This window comes from Hyaena hyaena, unplaced genomic scaffold (assembly GCF_003009895.1).
Source record: "Hyaena hyaena isolate Hyena2069 unplaced genomic scaffold, ASM300989v1 scaffold_414, whole genome shotgun sequence".
Lineage (NCBI taxonomy): Eukaryota > Metazoa > Chordata > Mammalia > Carnivora > Hyaenidae > Hyaena > Hyaena hyaena.
This window is the reverse complement of record NW_024081044.1, coordinates 1529497-1544470: the sequence shown is the minus strand read 5'-3', so window position 1 is coordinate 1544470 and position 14974 is coordinate 1529497. Positions and strand designations below refer to the sequence as shown.

Here is a 14974-nt window from a genome sequence, read left to right as displayed (position 1 = left end):
TGGGGGTCGCCCCAGATAAGGGTCAAGTGGGGAGAGCGTTGGAGATGAGCGAGAAAATTTCATGCACACCTTCTCCTTTTAATATGTCAGGTTCAAAAACAAAATCAAAATAAGTCAAATTTCTATTGGTCCTGCGCCAAGCCTTGGGGGAGAGGAGAGTCGGGCAGAATAAAGTGACCCGTGCTGCTTTTGTGGTCCAAGGTATTGGCCCTGTGTGATCGTGGAAGTCTTTCTTCCTCTCCCCCATCTAGCGGATTTGAGTAGTGAATCCAGGCTTTTCCCCTCCTTTTTTTTTTTTTTTTTTAAGTAGGCTCCGTGCCCAATGTGGAGCTTGAACTAACAATCCTAAAATCAAGAGTCACACACTGTACGGAATAAGCCAGTCAGGTGCCCCCATTTCACTATTTCTTAAGCACCTACTCCTCTGCTACTGGGTGTCAGGCAATTTCCTAATGTAATTCTCACAACAGCCCTGTACACAGCAAACTTACTTCAACTAAAAACAATGCAGAAAAGAAACTCAAGGAGCTGGTACTCAACTGTTTATCCTAAATGGGAGACAAAGGCCTCTCTGTTTACAACAGTGTCTCTGAGCATCTCTTCACACTGCACTCACGTTTAAAGGTCACTACACGTCCCCCAACCCAAGCCCATTGCTTCACGCAGAAAAATAACGACAGCTGTTTCAAATAATATCAGGGTTAATGTCTATTTCATCAGTATTGACCTTACTTTTTTTTTTAATGTTTATTTATTTTTGAGAGAGGGAAACAGAGCGTGAGTGGGGGAGAGACAAAGAGAGAGGGAGAGACAGAATCCAAAGCAGGCTCCATGCTCTGAGCTGTCAGCACAGAGTCTGACATGGGTCCAGAACCCATGAACCGCAAGATCATGACCTAACCTGAAGGACACTTAACCAACTGAGCCACCCAGGTACCCTTGCCCTTACTTTAGAACTTGACTCTGGAGCGCCTGGGTGCTGAGATCTGTTAAGCGACAGACTTGTGATCTCAGCTCAGGTCATGATCTCACAGTTGGTGAGTTCAAGCCCTGCACTGGGCTCTGCACTGATGGTGTGGATCCTGCTTGGGATTCTGTCTCCCCTCTCTGCCCTTCCCCGGCTTGTGCACGCTCTCTCTCTCTCTCTCTCTCAAAATAAACAAATTTAAAAAAAGAAAAAGACCTTGGCGCTGCAGATGCTTCTGTATTTTGCCCCTATTTTATAGATTTAGAGCTTGAACCATAGAAAGGCTAAATGACTTACCCAAGATCGCACAACTAACAGGCATCAGAATAGTTTGAAGCCACGGCCGTGTGACTCACCAAACCCTGAATTTGATTCTCCTTCCCTTTCAGCTTTTCCCCAGGTCAGGACTGGTGAATGCAGTGAAGGGGGCTGCTGGGACTCCATCAGCTCCTCCTGCCTCCTGACACTCCAGAAAAGAGGCTGAGCTGCTGCAGGGGCGACCTACTTCTCCCACTGCGTTTCTTTTTAAAGATCCAGCGGCTGCTGGTGCCTTTGAGGGAGGAGGTAAGGGTGGCACCGTTGGTTTCCTATGTCCCCTCCCCCGACACTACATCCCCAAGGTTAAAGTTACACCTGGACCAGCTCACCATCCCCAAAGTAGGAGAAAGAGACCTTTGAGCCAATGTGGAAGATAAACGAGACAAGCCTTGCGGGGTGTTAGCAGGAAGTGAGAGGGGCAGGCCTCCTGGTCCAAAGCTCTTCTCTTTGACAAACCTGGGTGTCCTTGGACCTACTGTTCGTTTGGCCTCGAACACTTCCGAGGATCTTCACTGCTTTCAGAATCTGGGGCAAATGTTACCTTCTCGCGGGGCCATCTCTGACCAGCTTAAACTTCCCAGCTTTCCCACACTCATCTCTGTCCCCCTTTCGCACATACCCCCCCCCAACCATAGAATGTATAACCTTCAGATGTGTTCTGTATTCTATGTTGTTCCTCGTTTCCTCCTCTAGAGCGTTAGCTCCACTAAAACAAGTTTGCCTATCTGGGTGCTCGGTATTTGGAAGGTCCACCCCATCCCCCACGGGCTGGATCTGTCGGTCTGAGGCCAGGTGGGAGCCACCTCAGCCCTCCTCCCTCAGCCTACCCAGATCCCAGGCACCAGGTGGCCATCGTGACCCGCCATGATCTTCCAAGTCGCGGTCCTCCTGATGGAAGGGGGATGGGAGCCTGAATCTGGGATGGGCAGCAGTGCCAGCTGCTCGTCATTCCTGCACGGGGAAGGCCCAGGAGGTGGGCCCATGCCTCAGGGGCCCCAGCTGTCACTCCAGCTCTAGGGAGGCTTGAGAAAGGATCATGGGGAAGCAGGGGCATCTTAAAGCCTTTGTGGGTTCAGTGGAGAACAGGCAGCCAGGTGGCTTTCAGGAGGGCACAGAAATACAAGGAGCACTAATGGACACTAGGGGTCAGGCTTCCTCTAGGCCACTCCATCCCGACATGTCAACAGTCATGCTCTGCAAGGTGGCATTTGTGCTCCTGATAGTATACACAGGAGGGTGAGGTCGACCCAGCCTCCTGGGGAGGGCCGCAAGTATCTGGCAGGACAGATCACCCCCACCAGAATCCAGAACCCAGCCCCACTCACCTCCTCAGCCTCCAACCCTCCACCTCCTCCCCTCCCCCAATCACGGCCCAGCCTCATCTCCAGGTTCTGCCCCAGGGCCCTCTTCACTTTGTTGTCCACACAGAAGCCAGGGGGTCCTATTAAGATAGAAAACAACCTGTGGCTCCTGGGCTAATACTGCCGGCCCCCCCACCCCCCATGTTCAAGGCTTCTTCTAAGAATCGAGTCCCAAATCCTGACCCTGGCACACAAGGCTCTGTATATAACCCACACACCCTCCTCACTGCAGGCTCAGTCATATGGGCCACCTGGAAGCTCCTCGCAAAAGCCACATGTTCTCCCACCTGTTTTCACAGTGGCTGCTCCCTCACTTCCCTCAGGACGCAGATCAGATGTCAAGGGAAAAACAGACACCCTCCCCCTTGCCTCTACCCTGCACCTCTTCCCAGTCACCTCCCAAAATGGCTTCCCCTTTTTGTCTGTGTCTGTTTCCTTCCAGAAGGGCAGGGAGTGTACATGGTGTGTTCTAGTCACTGCTGTGGCCTCAGGTCCCAGAAAACCCGGACGCACACAGTGGGCACTCATTAAGTGTCTGCTGAATGAACGACCTGACAGCTGTGCCCCGGCCACACCGGGCTAGGATACGACCCTGGACATGAGGAGCCACAGCGGGGGCTCTGTCAGGGGTGGGGGGAAATGGGTCCCAAGGAGAGTCCAGGCCAACAGGAAAGGACGCACTCCTGTCTCCCCCAGGCTCCCCAATATCCCCCTCCCCAGGCCAGACCCAGAACTAGGCCATTGTGTGTGTGTGTGGGGGGGGATGGGGGTTCTTAGGGTGCAGAGAACAAAGAAGGCAAACCAAGCACACAGTTCCGGCACTAAGTCAAGTTCTTTACTTCCCAGAAGTGATGGCTAAGAGGGTGGGGTGGGGGTGGGGAGGAAGACAGAAAGAGCCAGAGAGAGCGAGGAGGTAGGAGGAGAGAGGACAGTAAACCACTGTTCTATGAAGTCTCAGGAGGCAAGTGCTCAAGGTAAAAAAGAGTCCTGGAGAATCGTCCGCGGCTGCGGGAAGCATCTCGATTTCCTTCTGTGTAGAAGTCCTTGGGGAGGGGAAAGGCTGCCGCCGCTGCCGCTGCATTAAATAGTTATGTACATCGCAGAGAGTCCCGGGCCGTAGGCAGGCGGGGGAAGGGGGTCATTTCACCAGGGGCCGAGTTTTATCATCATCGCCGCACTGATGGGCTTTGTACTTTTTCACCTCTGCCATGTACTTGGCCCACGCATCACCTTTACTTGTTAATACCTGCGGGTGGGGGCACACAGGGGTTGCAAGGGGATACCGAGGAGGCCAGGAGCTGGGGTCAGGACTGTCCTGAGACAGCTGACACCCACCCTCCCCCACATCACCCTGAAGGTCCTGGGTTTGAGGTACAGAGCTGCAGACTCAAGTTATCTGGGGATCCTGTTGAAAGCCCTCCTCCCGCACCCACCATACTGGCCCAGGGCCCCCAGGGTGCTAGACAGGGAAGGAAAGGGGTCAGCCGCCAAGCACTGAGGTTGGAAGGGAAAGGCACGGTGGGTGCCCCCCGGTCGCCCCCCGCCCCCATTGCACTCAGCCCACTCACCTCATCCTCCGTCTTCTGCTTCTTGGCTACTATTCCCGTCTTGAGGGCTAGTTTGTTCCCGCCTCTGCGCTTGCCCACCTGGGTGAAGGGACAGAAGACTGCAACGGTTACAGGAGTCGGGCCCGCCCTTGGCGGCGCTGAGGCCCACTACACCTTCCTAGCCCGGCCCGGTGGCCCGGCCCGACGCCGCGCCCAGCTCCGCCAGCCGGCCGACCTGCGCAGCAATCAGAGAGGAGCACACGCGACTCTTAGCGCCTGCCCCGGGCCCGTGATGCCCTGGCAGTCCTGGGCCCCTGGGCAGCCCTCCCTGAAAGCGAGAAGAACCCCCACATCAGTGGGGACAGGCTGTCCTCACTCTCCATCCCGAAGCCTCCCCCCTCCCCTAGCAGGGACCACACGGTGAGCCGCGGCTCCCTTTGCTAAGCGCCCACTGTATGCTAAGCCCGGTGCCAAGCGCTTTGGGGATATCATCCTTCACTTTCACGGCTGCCCTAAGGTGAAGGTTACAACCATCCCCGTGTTACACATGAGGAAATATCTTTTAAGAAGGAGAGGGCCGTACCCTTGGTCGTGCTGGCAGCGAACAATGGAACCGGATTCAGGGTTAGATGGGTCCAAGTCACAGAGCAACATCCTTAACCACCAAGTGACACTGTCCCCCCTGCACCTAACCTGGCCTCTTTAAGAGCGCCCCTCGATGAAGAAATGGGAAAGGCAGTGACAGTCACTGCTGCTGTCACTCACAAAGGGGTATTCAGCTTCCACCTCTAGTTCTTACACAGACCCAGGCAGGAACCTAGGTCCTAACACTACCCCAACAGAAGTCTCACTCCAGATCTCCTCCTGGCCCTTCACCTGCTCCTACTGAGAGCACTTTCTGTGCCCACGTACTGCAACAGGCTTCACACATCTCCTCCCATCTCTACTCCTCAACCAGCCATCAAGTGACCTGTGCTGCTGGGACTATTCCCACGCGCTTTTAACAAGTGAAGAAACTGAGGCTCGGAGAGGTTAGATCCCTTGCCCAAAATCACACCGCTAGATCCAAAACTTGACCTCCGGTCTGTTACCCTCAAGCCAACGCTTTTCTCCACACCAAAGGGACCTCATCTCTGAACAAATGAATACCCAGGCTATGAATCAGCTGCTTGGTTTTCGTTCTTCTTTTTGTTGTTGTTATTAACGAAATTTGTCAGTAGATTTTTTTTTTTTTTTAAAGCAGGCTCTATGCCCAAGGTCGGGCTTGAACTCTAGACCCTGAGATCAAGAGTCCCCTGTTCTACCAACTGAGCCAGGGAGGAGCCCCCAGGGACTTGATCTCAGTATCAGAAACAAAGCAAGCTCAGAGTTGACCATCAATATAGTTGCCATTTATTTAGCCTACAGATTCTCAGTCTCACACTAGTGACATTTTGAGCTGGATCATTTTTGCCCGGGGAGGGGGGGAGTGTCTACCCTGTGCATTGTAGGATTTGAGCACATCTCTAGCCTCTACTCAGATGTCAACAGCATCCCTCCCCCAGTTCTGACAACCCAAAATTTCTCCAGACTGTCAAACTGTGGGGGTGGGGGATGGAGTGGGGTGGGGTGTTCATTCCCAACCGAGAATCACTGGTGGTTTAGCCCTTCCTATAAAACAAACCCGGCACTAACCTCTGGGATGGCCTCACTGAGGCCTCACCAGCGTTAGAAAATGCAATCATATCCATTTTTGCAAACAGGAAATTTAAGGATAGGCCAGTCCATATACTCCAGGAAGGCAACGATCTTGTCATGTTCAACACGGCACATCCAGCACCCAGCACAATGCTCAGCATAAGGTAAGGTGCTCAACAAATGGACACTGGGCGAATGAAACTCAGGGAAATGGAGCAAATTTCCTAAGGTCACACAGTAACCGCTCTGAGTCTCTAATCCCACAGCTTCGATTCCAGATTTGAATTTGCCCCCCGTCCCCATAGTCGAAGATGGTCTCATTATCCAAGTTCAAGTACCACTCAAATAGGAATCCCGATATCCTGTTTCCTCCTCCACCGAGCGCTGTTTCGAATGCAATTCCCTGGCTCCTGGCCCCCGCGGGCGGGCTCCGGGGGTCACCACCCCCGCCCCCAGACCTCTCGTCGAGAATCCAGGTTCCGGATCCCTAGCGGGCGACTCGGACAGCCCCCCTCATCTGGGCCGGAGGGTGCACCCGGATCCCGATCCCCCTTCTCGGGCCCCAATTCCCTCGGCCAAGGCACGCCCTGGCGCCCGCCCCCACCCCCGCGGCTCCTTACGAAGCTGAGCGTAGGGCCCGGGCCGCCCTTCCTCTTCAGATCCCCAGGGCCCGCGGCGGCGGCGGCAGCGGGCTGGTCGGGTCGCGGCGGGCCCGGGGGCGGCTCCTCCTGCCGCTGCCGCTGCTCCTCCTCCATCTTCCGCTTGAACAGCTCCAGGAAGCTGCCGTCGTTGGCGAACAAGTTCACACCGCCCGACACCGGGCTAGAACCCGCGCCCGACGCTTCCTCGTCTCCGCTCTCGGGCGACGTCCCGGGCCCAGACTCAGCCCATCGGCTTCCGACACCGCCGCCGCCCGCGGGGCCCGGCGCCTCCCGGCCCGGAGGCTCCGCCCGTCTCCCTCGGGCAGCCATTTTGTCGCCAGGTGCCGCGCAAAGGACTCCGGGAAGGCGGCTCCGGCCAGGCGCTTGGCGCCCGACTTGCCCCGTCCCAGGCAATGCATGCCGGGAAGAGCGGTCTGGCCCTCAAGCGTCCGCAGTGGGGGCGGAGTATGTGGGGCGGGGCAAATAAGGGGTAGGGACCAGACGCGACGAGCCCGCCCAGCCACGCGGATTTTTATAACCCAGCTAGGTTTGGGCAGGCGTTACGCATAGTCTCCCGGGGAATGGAGCCATTGTCTGGGACTGAGGCTGTATAGCAGGCTCTCCGGAGTGAAGTTCCCGCTTGAAACTGGGGCACATTAGCTTTCCGGGACCTAGAGCCCCTTCTGGCACCAAGGATAAGAGGGAAAAGACCCTATCCGACACTGTGTCCCCAACTGACACCTCGGAACCGAGGTCCCTAACTCGGTCTAGAAGACCTATCTAGCCTGACCCCCACCCCCGACTAGAAATGGGGGGGGTACCAATTTGGGTTGGGTACCTGCCTTAGATGGAGCTCTTCTTTGAGAATGGGAACACAGCTGGCTCCGTGGAGCTGGGGTCCCCATCTGAGAAGAAGGGTGTACGTTTTGGGCTGGAGTACTCAAATGAAGCTGCGAGTATTTCCAGGCTGTAGTCTATCTAAGGTTAAGAGTGTTCACCTGGGGCCCTGCTTGTATATCTGTCGAGGACAGAGGTTCAAACAGGGACTTCGAATCTCCCCTCCCAACACGGAGCAGAGTGCAAGAAGGTTTTTGGGAATGGGGTCCTTTCTGCGACGAGTGCAGTTGCAGGTCTGGTCCCTGCCCTGGCCCGGCCGGTACGGAGGCTCAGGGCGCACTGGACAAAGATCTGCGGACCCTGCCCACAACTAAAGTTCTCCCTCTGGCCCATTTGCAGTCCAGGGACTTGTCTTCAGCCAACTAATCGGTTCTTCTGTGATTGGTTTGCGTCAAGAGCCAGGTGGCTCACAGCCAATTGGATAACAGAGGAGACGAACCTGAGGCGATGTTGGGACCCAATTTGGAGACGAGGGAAAATGATCGACAGGAAGTTGAACCTATGGAGTCAAGGCCAGGGAGGACCTCAGCTCTAACTTCTTGGAGAGGGCCTGGACTGGGTGTTTGGCTGGTTGCTAAGGAGAGGTTGGCGGCTACCGGGACGAGAAAATGATTGGTGAAAATGAGAAAAAAGTGTAGCCAATGAAAGGAGAGCTGCGAGACCTGGGGTCCAATCAGTGAAGGGGAGTAGTGTGAAAGGTACCAATATGTCAATTCGGCAGGGGGGAGTCTTTGAAGAAACATAGACAAGAGGGCGGCGGAGTGAACCCTAGAAGCGGAAGACATTGGAAATACAACTTCTATTATCTTCTAAAAGTCAGGTTATGAGGAAATTAATCCAGGCTTCTAGACTTGATGGGTATGTGCTAGGGAATTTCCCCTGTAGGTTCTTTTCATGGTGCGCGCCGCTTGATCACGTGATCCCGTTCCAAGATGGCGGCAGGGGTGTCCGGGTGGGGGGTTGAGGCAGAGGAGTTCGAGGATGCGCCTGATGTGGAGCCGCTGGAGCCCACGCTTAGCAACATCATCGAACAGCGCAGCCTTAAGTGGATCTTTGTCGGGGGCAAGGGTGGCGTTGGCAAGACCACCTGCAGGTAAGGAACCTGCGGCGGGGGAAGAGAAGACGGGTGGGATGTACCACTAGGCGAAGGGGAGGGTCGGGACTGGCTCTTCCACTCCAAGCCGGGCAAGCGGGCTGGGCCGCCGTGTTCCGGATTGTACTCCAGAAGTTCCCTGGGGCAAATTGAAGTTACTGCCGAATGCAGGCCTGGGACTGAGTTGGACCCTCCCCGTTGGGGCTCAAGGGCAGAACCACACTGAACCCAGCGCACGGGAGCCAGGAGACTACTTAGGTGTCTTAATCAGCTGGACTGTACCAGAGTGAGCTCAGAGTAGGGGGAGGGACACCGGGGCGGACTAGCCAAGCCTGGTGAACCTTGCTACTCTGAGACCACGTGGGGGTAGAGGTGGTAGGCGGGAGGGGTCACGTGATTAGACTATACCCGTCAGCTGGGAGGAGGGGGAGGGGTCCCTGGGGCAAATTGTCCTGAACAAGTGGACTGAACCATCCTGAGTTTAGCGGGTAATGCAAGGGACCGCTTAGCTTAGTGTTTAGGGACGGGGCCCAGGGTCAACCTAGGCTAGCTGGACCGTGCCACTCTGTGCCAACGAAGAAGCAGGCATCAGGCCGGACCGACTCGAACAGCTGAACCTCACCACTGTAGCCGCCCAGAGGGGTCAGTGGGTGAAGTCTGAGAGGGTCCCTCTATGGGAATTAAGGCTTGATTCCGCCAGTTACCCATATTCTCCTCTCAAGGTCCCTGCTGCTCAGGGTCCCCTGCCCTTTGCAGACCTAGGGAGCAGAGCCTGACCCCTCACTCCCTGCCTTCTGACCTTTCCCTTGCCCAGCTGCAGCTTAGCAGTCCAGCTATCCAAGGGGAGGGAGAGTGTTCTGATCATCTCCACCGACCCAGCCCACAACATCTCCGATGCATTTGACCAGAAGTTCTCCAAGGTGCCTACCAAGGTCAAAGGCTATGACAACCTCTTCGCCATGGTGAGTGGAGCCGGGCTCAGCTCCCCACTCTGGCAAAGGCCCTTCAGCCCCTCTCGGTGAACACCCATCATCAGCTACCACGTCCTGCCCATTCTGTATCACGTCTCCAATTCCACCCCTTAACATACCCACTGGAGAATGAGTGGGGAATGTTTGCAGAACAAAAAGGAGGCCAGAGTGACCAGAGTTTAGTCACAACAAGGGGAGGAGAAAAGATGTTGGATAGATCATTCACAGACACAGGGTATAGAACCTTACCAGCCACTGGGAGCAGTTATGTTTGATTCCAAGTTTAATGGGAATGCTATTCGTTTTAAGCAGAGCAATGTCGTGGCCAAATCCATTTTTCTTTTTTTCTTTTTTTTTTTAGTTTTTTTTTTTTTTTTTAATTTATTTCTAGGAGAGAGAGAGAGAGAGACAGCGTGAGCAGGGGAGGGTCAGAGAGAGAGGGAGTCACAGACTCCGAAACAGGCTCCAGGCTGGCAGTCAGCACAGAGCCCGACGCGGGGCTCAAACCCACCAACCGCGAGATCATGACCTAAGCGAAAGTCAGACGCTTAACCGACTAAGCCACCCAGGCGCCCCTTTTTTAGTTTTTTTTTTTTAATGTTTATTCAGTTTTGAGAGAGAGCACGAGTGGGGGAGGCCCTGAGAGCAAGGGAGACTCCAAAGCAGGCTCCAGGCTCTGAGCTGGCTCTCAGCAAAGAGCCTGACGCGAGGCCTGAACCCACAAACCGTGAGATCATGACCTGAGCCGAAGTCGGATGGATGCTTAACCGACTGAGCTCCCCAGTCGCCCTTCCAAATGCATTTTTTCACAGAGCTCCCTGTGGCTACCATGCCGAGAATGGATTTTAAGTCAGGGATAGAAGCAAGGACGCTAACAAGGAGAGTGGGCCAGGGGTCGGGCAAGAGGTGATGGCAGCCTAAACTCAGGTGGGGACAGAATATTGGGAGAAGTGGTCCCATTTGAAATGTATTTTGGAAGTGAAGCAATGCAAGTGCTTGGTTGTAGGGGGCACCGGGGAAAGAAGTGAATTCAGTACCTCTCTTAGTGGCTCCCTGGGCGGCCAGGAGGGGCGGCGGCCAGGAGAGAAGCAGGTGTCAAAGGGACACATCAGGAAGTCCACTTTGGCCACTGAGAATCCAGGGCATCCGGGACATCCAAGTGGAGATGTCAGGGCGGTGGCTTCGTCATGTGAGTTATGGAAGAGGTTGGTGTGCATTTGGGAGTCAGTGTCCCAAGGATGGTGTTTAAAGCAGTGCGAGTGGAGGAGAGTGAGAGAACCGAGAAGCCCAGAAACAAACTGAGGTCACGTGAGCATTGAGCGTCCAGGGGCATTTAGGGAGGGGGAGAAGGGGGCCAGTGGGGGAGGCCAGGAAGGAGCCGTGGGTGAAGTGGGAGGAAGGCCAGGGATTGGAGCTCCTGGGTCCAGGAGGACAAAGGGCCTTGGCAGGAAGAAGTTTCGGGCTCCGGCAGGCAGATTAAGTGTTAGACCAGTCTGGGAGCGGGGGCGAAAGCCTGCCCGGAGTGGCTGAGCTGAGGAGGTGGGGGTGATGATCAGCCATGTTGGGGGCTGAGAAATGGGGCCATTGCAGGAGGGAGACAGGATAAGGGGGTGTTAAGGAGGCTTTTTTTTTTTTTGAGAAAGGAGGTGCTAGAGTAGGTTTGTTTGCTAATGCAAACACTAACAGGGATCAAGGATGTTGGCAGAGGATGGTCCTCAGGCTGGTGGGCGTGGCTCCATTCGGCTCCTAGATGCAGGACACGGAGGCAAGGCATGGGGGGGGCTGGGGCATTTCTTGGAGAGAGAGGAGGGTATTGGCAGCCAGTGGCTTCTTTTTCTTTTGTTTTCTTTCTTTTTTTTTTTTTAATGTTCACTTTTTGGGAAAGAGACAGTGGGGGAGTGGGGGAGGGGCAAGGGAAAGGAGACACAGAATCCAAAGCAGGCTCCAGGCTCTGAGCTGTCAGCACAGAGCCCAACGCGGGCTTGAACTCACGAACCACGAGATCATGACCTGAGCCGGAGTCAGAAGCTTAGCCGACTGAGCCACCCAGGCGCCCCAGTGGCTTCTTTTTCCAATCAGACACAGCATTGGTCTTGGCAGAGAGCCAGGGGTGAGTGGGACGGATGAGGTTTGAGGAGAAAGAAACTCCTGAGGGTTTGTCTGGGTTAAGCGCCTCTTGGAGATTTGTGTTCAGGAATGGGGAGCAAGGTGGGAGGCAAGTTGTCGGGTGTGTTTCCGCGGTGCTCACCTCTGTGCAGCCACATCCGAGAGCTGGGAATAGCCGGAGTGGGGATGTTCCCAACCACGGAGGGAAAAGGGAGCATTTGCAGAGGTGACCTATGCAGCGGGGGCTGGATAAGGCTGCTAGCCATGACCGTGAACAAGGGAGCAAGGGTGTGGGGAACAAGATGGCCCCAAGAGGTTTAAATAGCTGAGGCAGGGAGGCCCAGGTCAGAGAGTCAAGTGTGGGACCTTAGAGGTGGCCAGTTACTAGCAATCGCCCGGCAAGAGTGTGTCTGTAGGCTGTAATGGGGGTGGGGGACAAGCTCCCAGCATGGAAATGACCTCTGAGGCCAGCGAGTTGGGGGGTTCACCTTGGGACCCGTGAGATCACTAAGTGGTGACCTGGGAGGAGGGTGGAGAGAGGGTCACTGAGTCCAGGGCAGATGGGAGACCCCAGGGACAGTCATCCTTTCGTGGGTTCCACATGCATGTTGAGGCCCTACTGTGTGCCACACACTTCCAGGTGCTGGGACACTTGGCGGTGCTGACGTGCCGGTTTGGGGAGCCGGGTGGCAACCGTGATGAGTAAGCCACGTCCAGAGGGGCCTGGTGTGGAAGAGAAATGAAGGCAGGGCAGGGGGAGCTGAGGCCGCCTTGTTGGATGGGATGGTCAGGGAGGGCTCGTGTTCGAGGAATGGTCTGGAGGAGGTTGGGGCCCCAGTTGAGGGAACAGCCAGCACAGACCCCTTCAGGGGCGGGGTGAGGCGATCACAGTTTGCACTTTTCCATCTGCTGGTGAAATGGTTTGACCATTCATGTAGCCACGCAAGACCTGGGGGAGGGTCGTGACACCTCAGGGGTGTCCCCAGCCGTGACCTAACAAAGGGATGTGTTTGGGGTCCCCCGTGGGCTCTCTCTGGCCCCGGTGCCCATGTGGGACACACACACACACACACACACCCCGACCTTCAGGAGATTGACCCCAGCCTTGGGGTGGCCGAACTGCCGGATGAGTTCTTCGAGGAGGACAACATGCTGAGCATGGGCAAGAAGATGATGCAGGAGGCCATGAGCGCCTTCCCCGGCATTGATGAGGCCATGAGCTACGCAGAGGTCATGAGGTCAGGCCCCGCCAGCAGGGGCGGCCAGGGCGGGGGGAGGGGGGGGCGCGGGTCCGGGGCAGCTGGGGGCAGACAGGCCTGACCTTCCTCTCCCCGCAGGCTGGTAAAGGGCATGAACTTCTCGGTGGTGGTGTTCGACACGGCGCCCACAGGCCACACGCTGAGGCTGCTCAACTTCCCCACCATCGTGGAGCGGGGCCTAGGCCGCCTCATGCAGATCAAGAACCAGATCAGTCCCTTCATCTCACAGGCAGGCAGGGCCCCAGGGCATCCGGGCACCCCCTGGGTCAGAGTGCACACCGGGTCGTGACCGAGGCCTTTCCCACCCACGGCCTCTCAGTCCACATTTACCAGTGGAGGGGGTGGGTCTCCACCACAGTGGGGGGGGGGGGGCCTGTCCCCTACTCCATAAGACCCGTGTCTTGTCCCACCCAGTGAGTGCTCCAGACAGTGCTCGAAAACCCATCGTCCAGGGCCAGGCGGGCCAGGCTCAAATGCTCTACACGCTGATGTGACAGAGCTGTGTGACCTCAAGCAAGTCAGTTCACTTCTCTGGGCCTCACCTTCCTTGTCTGTCCAATGGAGGCCATTCAAGCACCCTGTGGGCTGCTATTAGCATGACAGCATGATAGCCCCGGGGCCTCCACACTTAGGCACGCTGCCGCCACCCCTCCCGACGCGTGCCTCAGTACACCAGCTGTTGGAGGGAAGGTCTACACACGGGGGATACTGAGGCTCCGGAAGGTCAAGCCCCCTGGCCATGGTCCCCCAGAAATGGCAGAGCTGGCTTGACCCCCGTGGTCTGCTCCAGGCCCTTTAATGCTGAGAGGCGTCAGATGTCATCCCCCAGGTATTTTCTGATGTGCCCCAGGTAAGCCGTGGGCCTCCGCGTCTTCCCCACAGATGTGCAACATGCTGGGCCTGGGGGACATGAACGCGGACCAGCTGGCCTCCAAGCTGGAGGAGACGCTGCCCGTCATCCGCTCCGTCAGCGAGCAGTTCAAGGACCCTGTGAGTCACGGTCCAGGCTGGTGGTGGGAGGCTTTGGGGTGGGGACAGGGCACGAACTCAGCCCTCACCGTCCCCTCTCACGCCCTGCAGGAACAGACAACCTTCATCTGCGTGTGCATTGCTGAGTTCCTGTCCCTGTACGAGACGGAGCGGCTGATTCAGGAGCTGGCCAAGTGCAAGATCGACACCCACAACATCATCGTCAACCAGCTCGTCTTCCCTGACCCCGAGAAGCCCTGCAAGATGTGTGAGGCCCGCCATAAGATCCAGGCCAAGTACCTGGACCAGGTGTGCATACCCGACCGCCTGCCCAGCCCTCACACCTCCCACCCTGGAGGCTGGGGCCTGGCCCGGCCCAGCCAGGGCACCGCTGACCTTTTACTGCATTCCCTGACCTGCTCCACCCCATCTTCTGATCCTCTGCCCCAGCCTCCTGCTCTGCACCCTAATTCTGGCCCTCAAGGACTATAGCTGGCCTGACCTGGGTACCTCTGACCACACTGATCTCGCTCCCACCTGTCACCCTGTGAAGCCCCAGCCCCACCTTCTCCCCCAATCCTGGGAGGTCCCCGATCCGACCCTTCCCATTAACCCACATCCAGTCCCTGCCCTATGGCCCTCTGACCACTGCCATCTGCCCTGGCCACAGATGGAGGACCTATATGAAGACTTCCACATTGTGAAGCTGCCGCTGCTGCCCCACGAGGTGCGGGGGGCCGACAAGGTCAACACCTTCTCTGCCCTCCTCTTGGAGCCCTACAAGCCCCCCAGCGCCCAGTAGCACTGCTGCCAGCCCCAGTCGCTGCCATTTCACACCCACCCTCCATACACACACACACACACACCCCACAGGGCAGAGTTTGCACAAAGTCCCCCATAGTACAGGGGGAGTCACTTGGGGGGTGGGAGGCGGGGAGGAGGTGTGTTCCCCCTGGTGGGGCTGGGGGAGCCGTAGCTGCCCCCCCACCTCTCCCTGCCTCTCGCCCCTCAATAAAACGGTCTTAAACCACTGTGGATGTTGATGTCGAGGGGTTGGGGGCCAACACCTTTGTGTACAGTTGCACAGGTTGTACGCTGCACAAAAATGGCACATCTTTTTTTTTTTTTTTTTTTTAAATTTTTTTTTTTTAATGTTTTATTTATTTCT

At 56.3% G+C, this 14974-nt stretch overlaps 2 protein-coding genes across 3 annotated transcripts; one reads left to right on the top strand and one right to left on the bottom strand.

Annotated features, from left to right (window-relative positions):
* Positions 1-3459: 3459 nt before the first annotated feature.
* Positions 3460-6932, bottom strand: TRIR (telomerase RNA component interacting RNase). 2 transcript variants are annotated; one of them, XM_039252304.1, is made up of 3 exons: positions 6491-6923; positions 4215-4292; positions 3460-3892 (listed from the first exon to the last, which is right to left on the bottom strand). In XM_039252304.1, exons 1-3 carry the CDS (start codon positions 6839-6841, stop codon positions 3785-3787), a joined length of 537 nt encoding a protein of 178 aa, XP_039108235.1. In that variant the 5' UTR covers positions 6842-6923; the 3' UTR covers positions 3460-3784. The 2 variants fall into 2 exon arrangements, with proteins under 2 accessions (XP_039108235.1, XP_039108236.1); XM_039252305.1 differs by lacking the exon at positions 3460-3892 and having other exon boundaries at positions 4216-4292; positions 6514-6932.
* Positions 6933-8150: 1218 nt separating this feature from the next.
* GET3 (guided entry of tail-anchored proteins factor 3, ATPase) lies at positions 8151-14837 on the top strand. The gene is made up of 7 exons (XM_039252303.1): positions 8151-8501; positions 9316-9463; positions 12668-12816; positions 12916-13066; positions 13720-13827; positions 13918-14115; positions 14477-14837. Exons 1-7 carry the CDS (start codon positions 8341-8343, stop codon positions 14606-14608), a joined length of 1047 nt encoding a protein of 348 aa, XP_039108234.1. The 5' UTR covers positions 8151-8340; the 3' UTR covers positions 14609-14837.
* The last annotated feature ends 137 nt before the right edge of the window (positions 14838-14974 follow it).

Excerpts from the sequence above, each read along its gene's own strand:
- TRIR (XM_039252304.1), bottom strand. The coding sequence starts at position 6,841 with ATGGCTGCCCGAGGGAGACGGGCGGAGCCTCCGGGCCGGGAGGCGCCG. Across the intron at positions 4,293-6,490 it reads CGGGCCCTACGCTCAGCTTC|GTGGGCAAGCGCAGAGGCGG; the intron begins GTAAGGAGCCGC and ends CCCTTCACCCAG. Across the intron at positions 3,893-4,214 it reads AGCAGAAGACGGAGGATGAG|GTATTAACAAGTAAAGGTGA; the intron begins GTGAGTGGGCTG and ends CCCCACCCGCAG.
- GET3 (XM_039252303.1), top strand. The coding sequence starts at position 8,341 with ATGGCGGCAGGGGTGTCCGGGTGGGGGGTTGAGGCAGAGGAGTTCGAG. Across the intron at positions 13,828-13,917 it reads GCGAGCAGTTCAAGGACCCT|GAACAGACAACCTTCATCTG; the intron begins GTGAGTCACGGT and ends CACGCCCTGCAG. Across the intron at positions 14,116-14,476 it reads AGGCCAAGTACCTGGACCAG|ATGGAGGACCTATATGAAGA; the intron begins GTGTGCATACCC and ends CCCTGGCCACAG.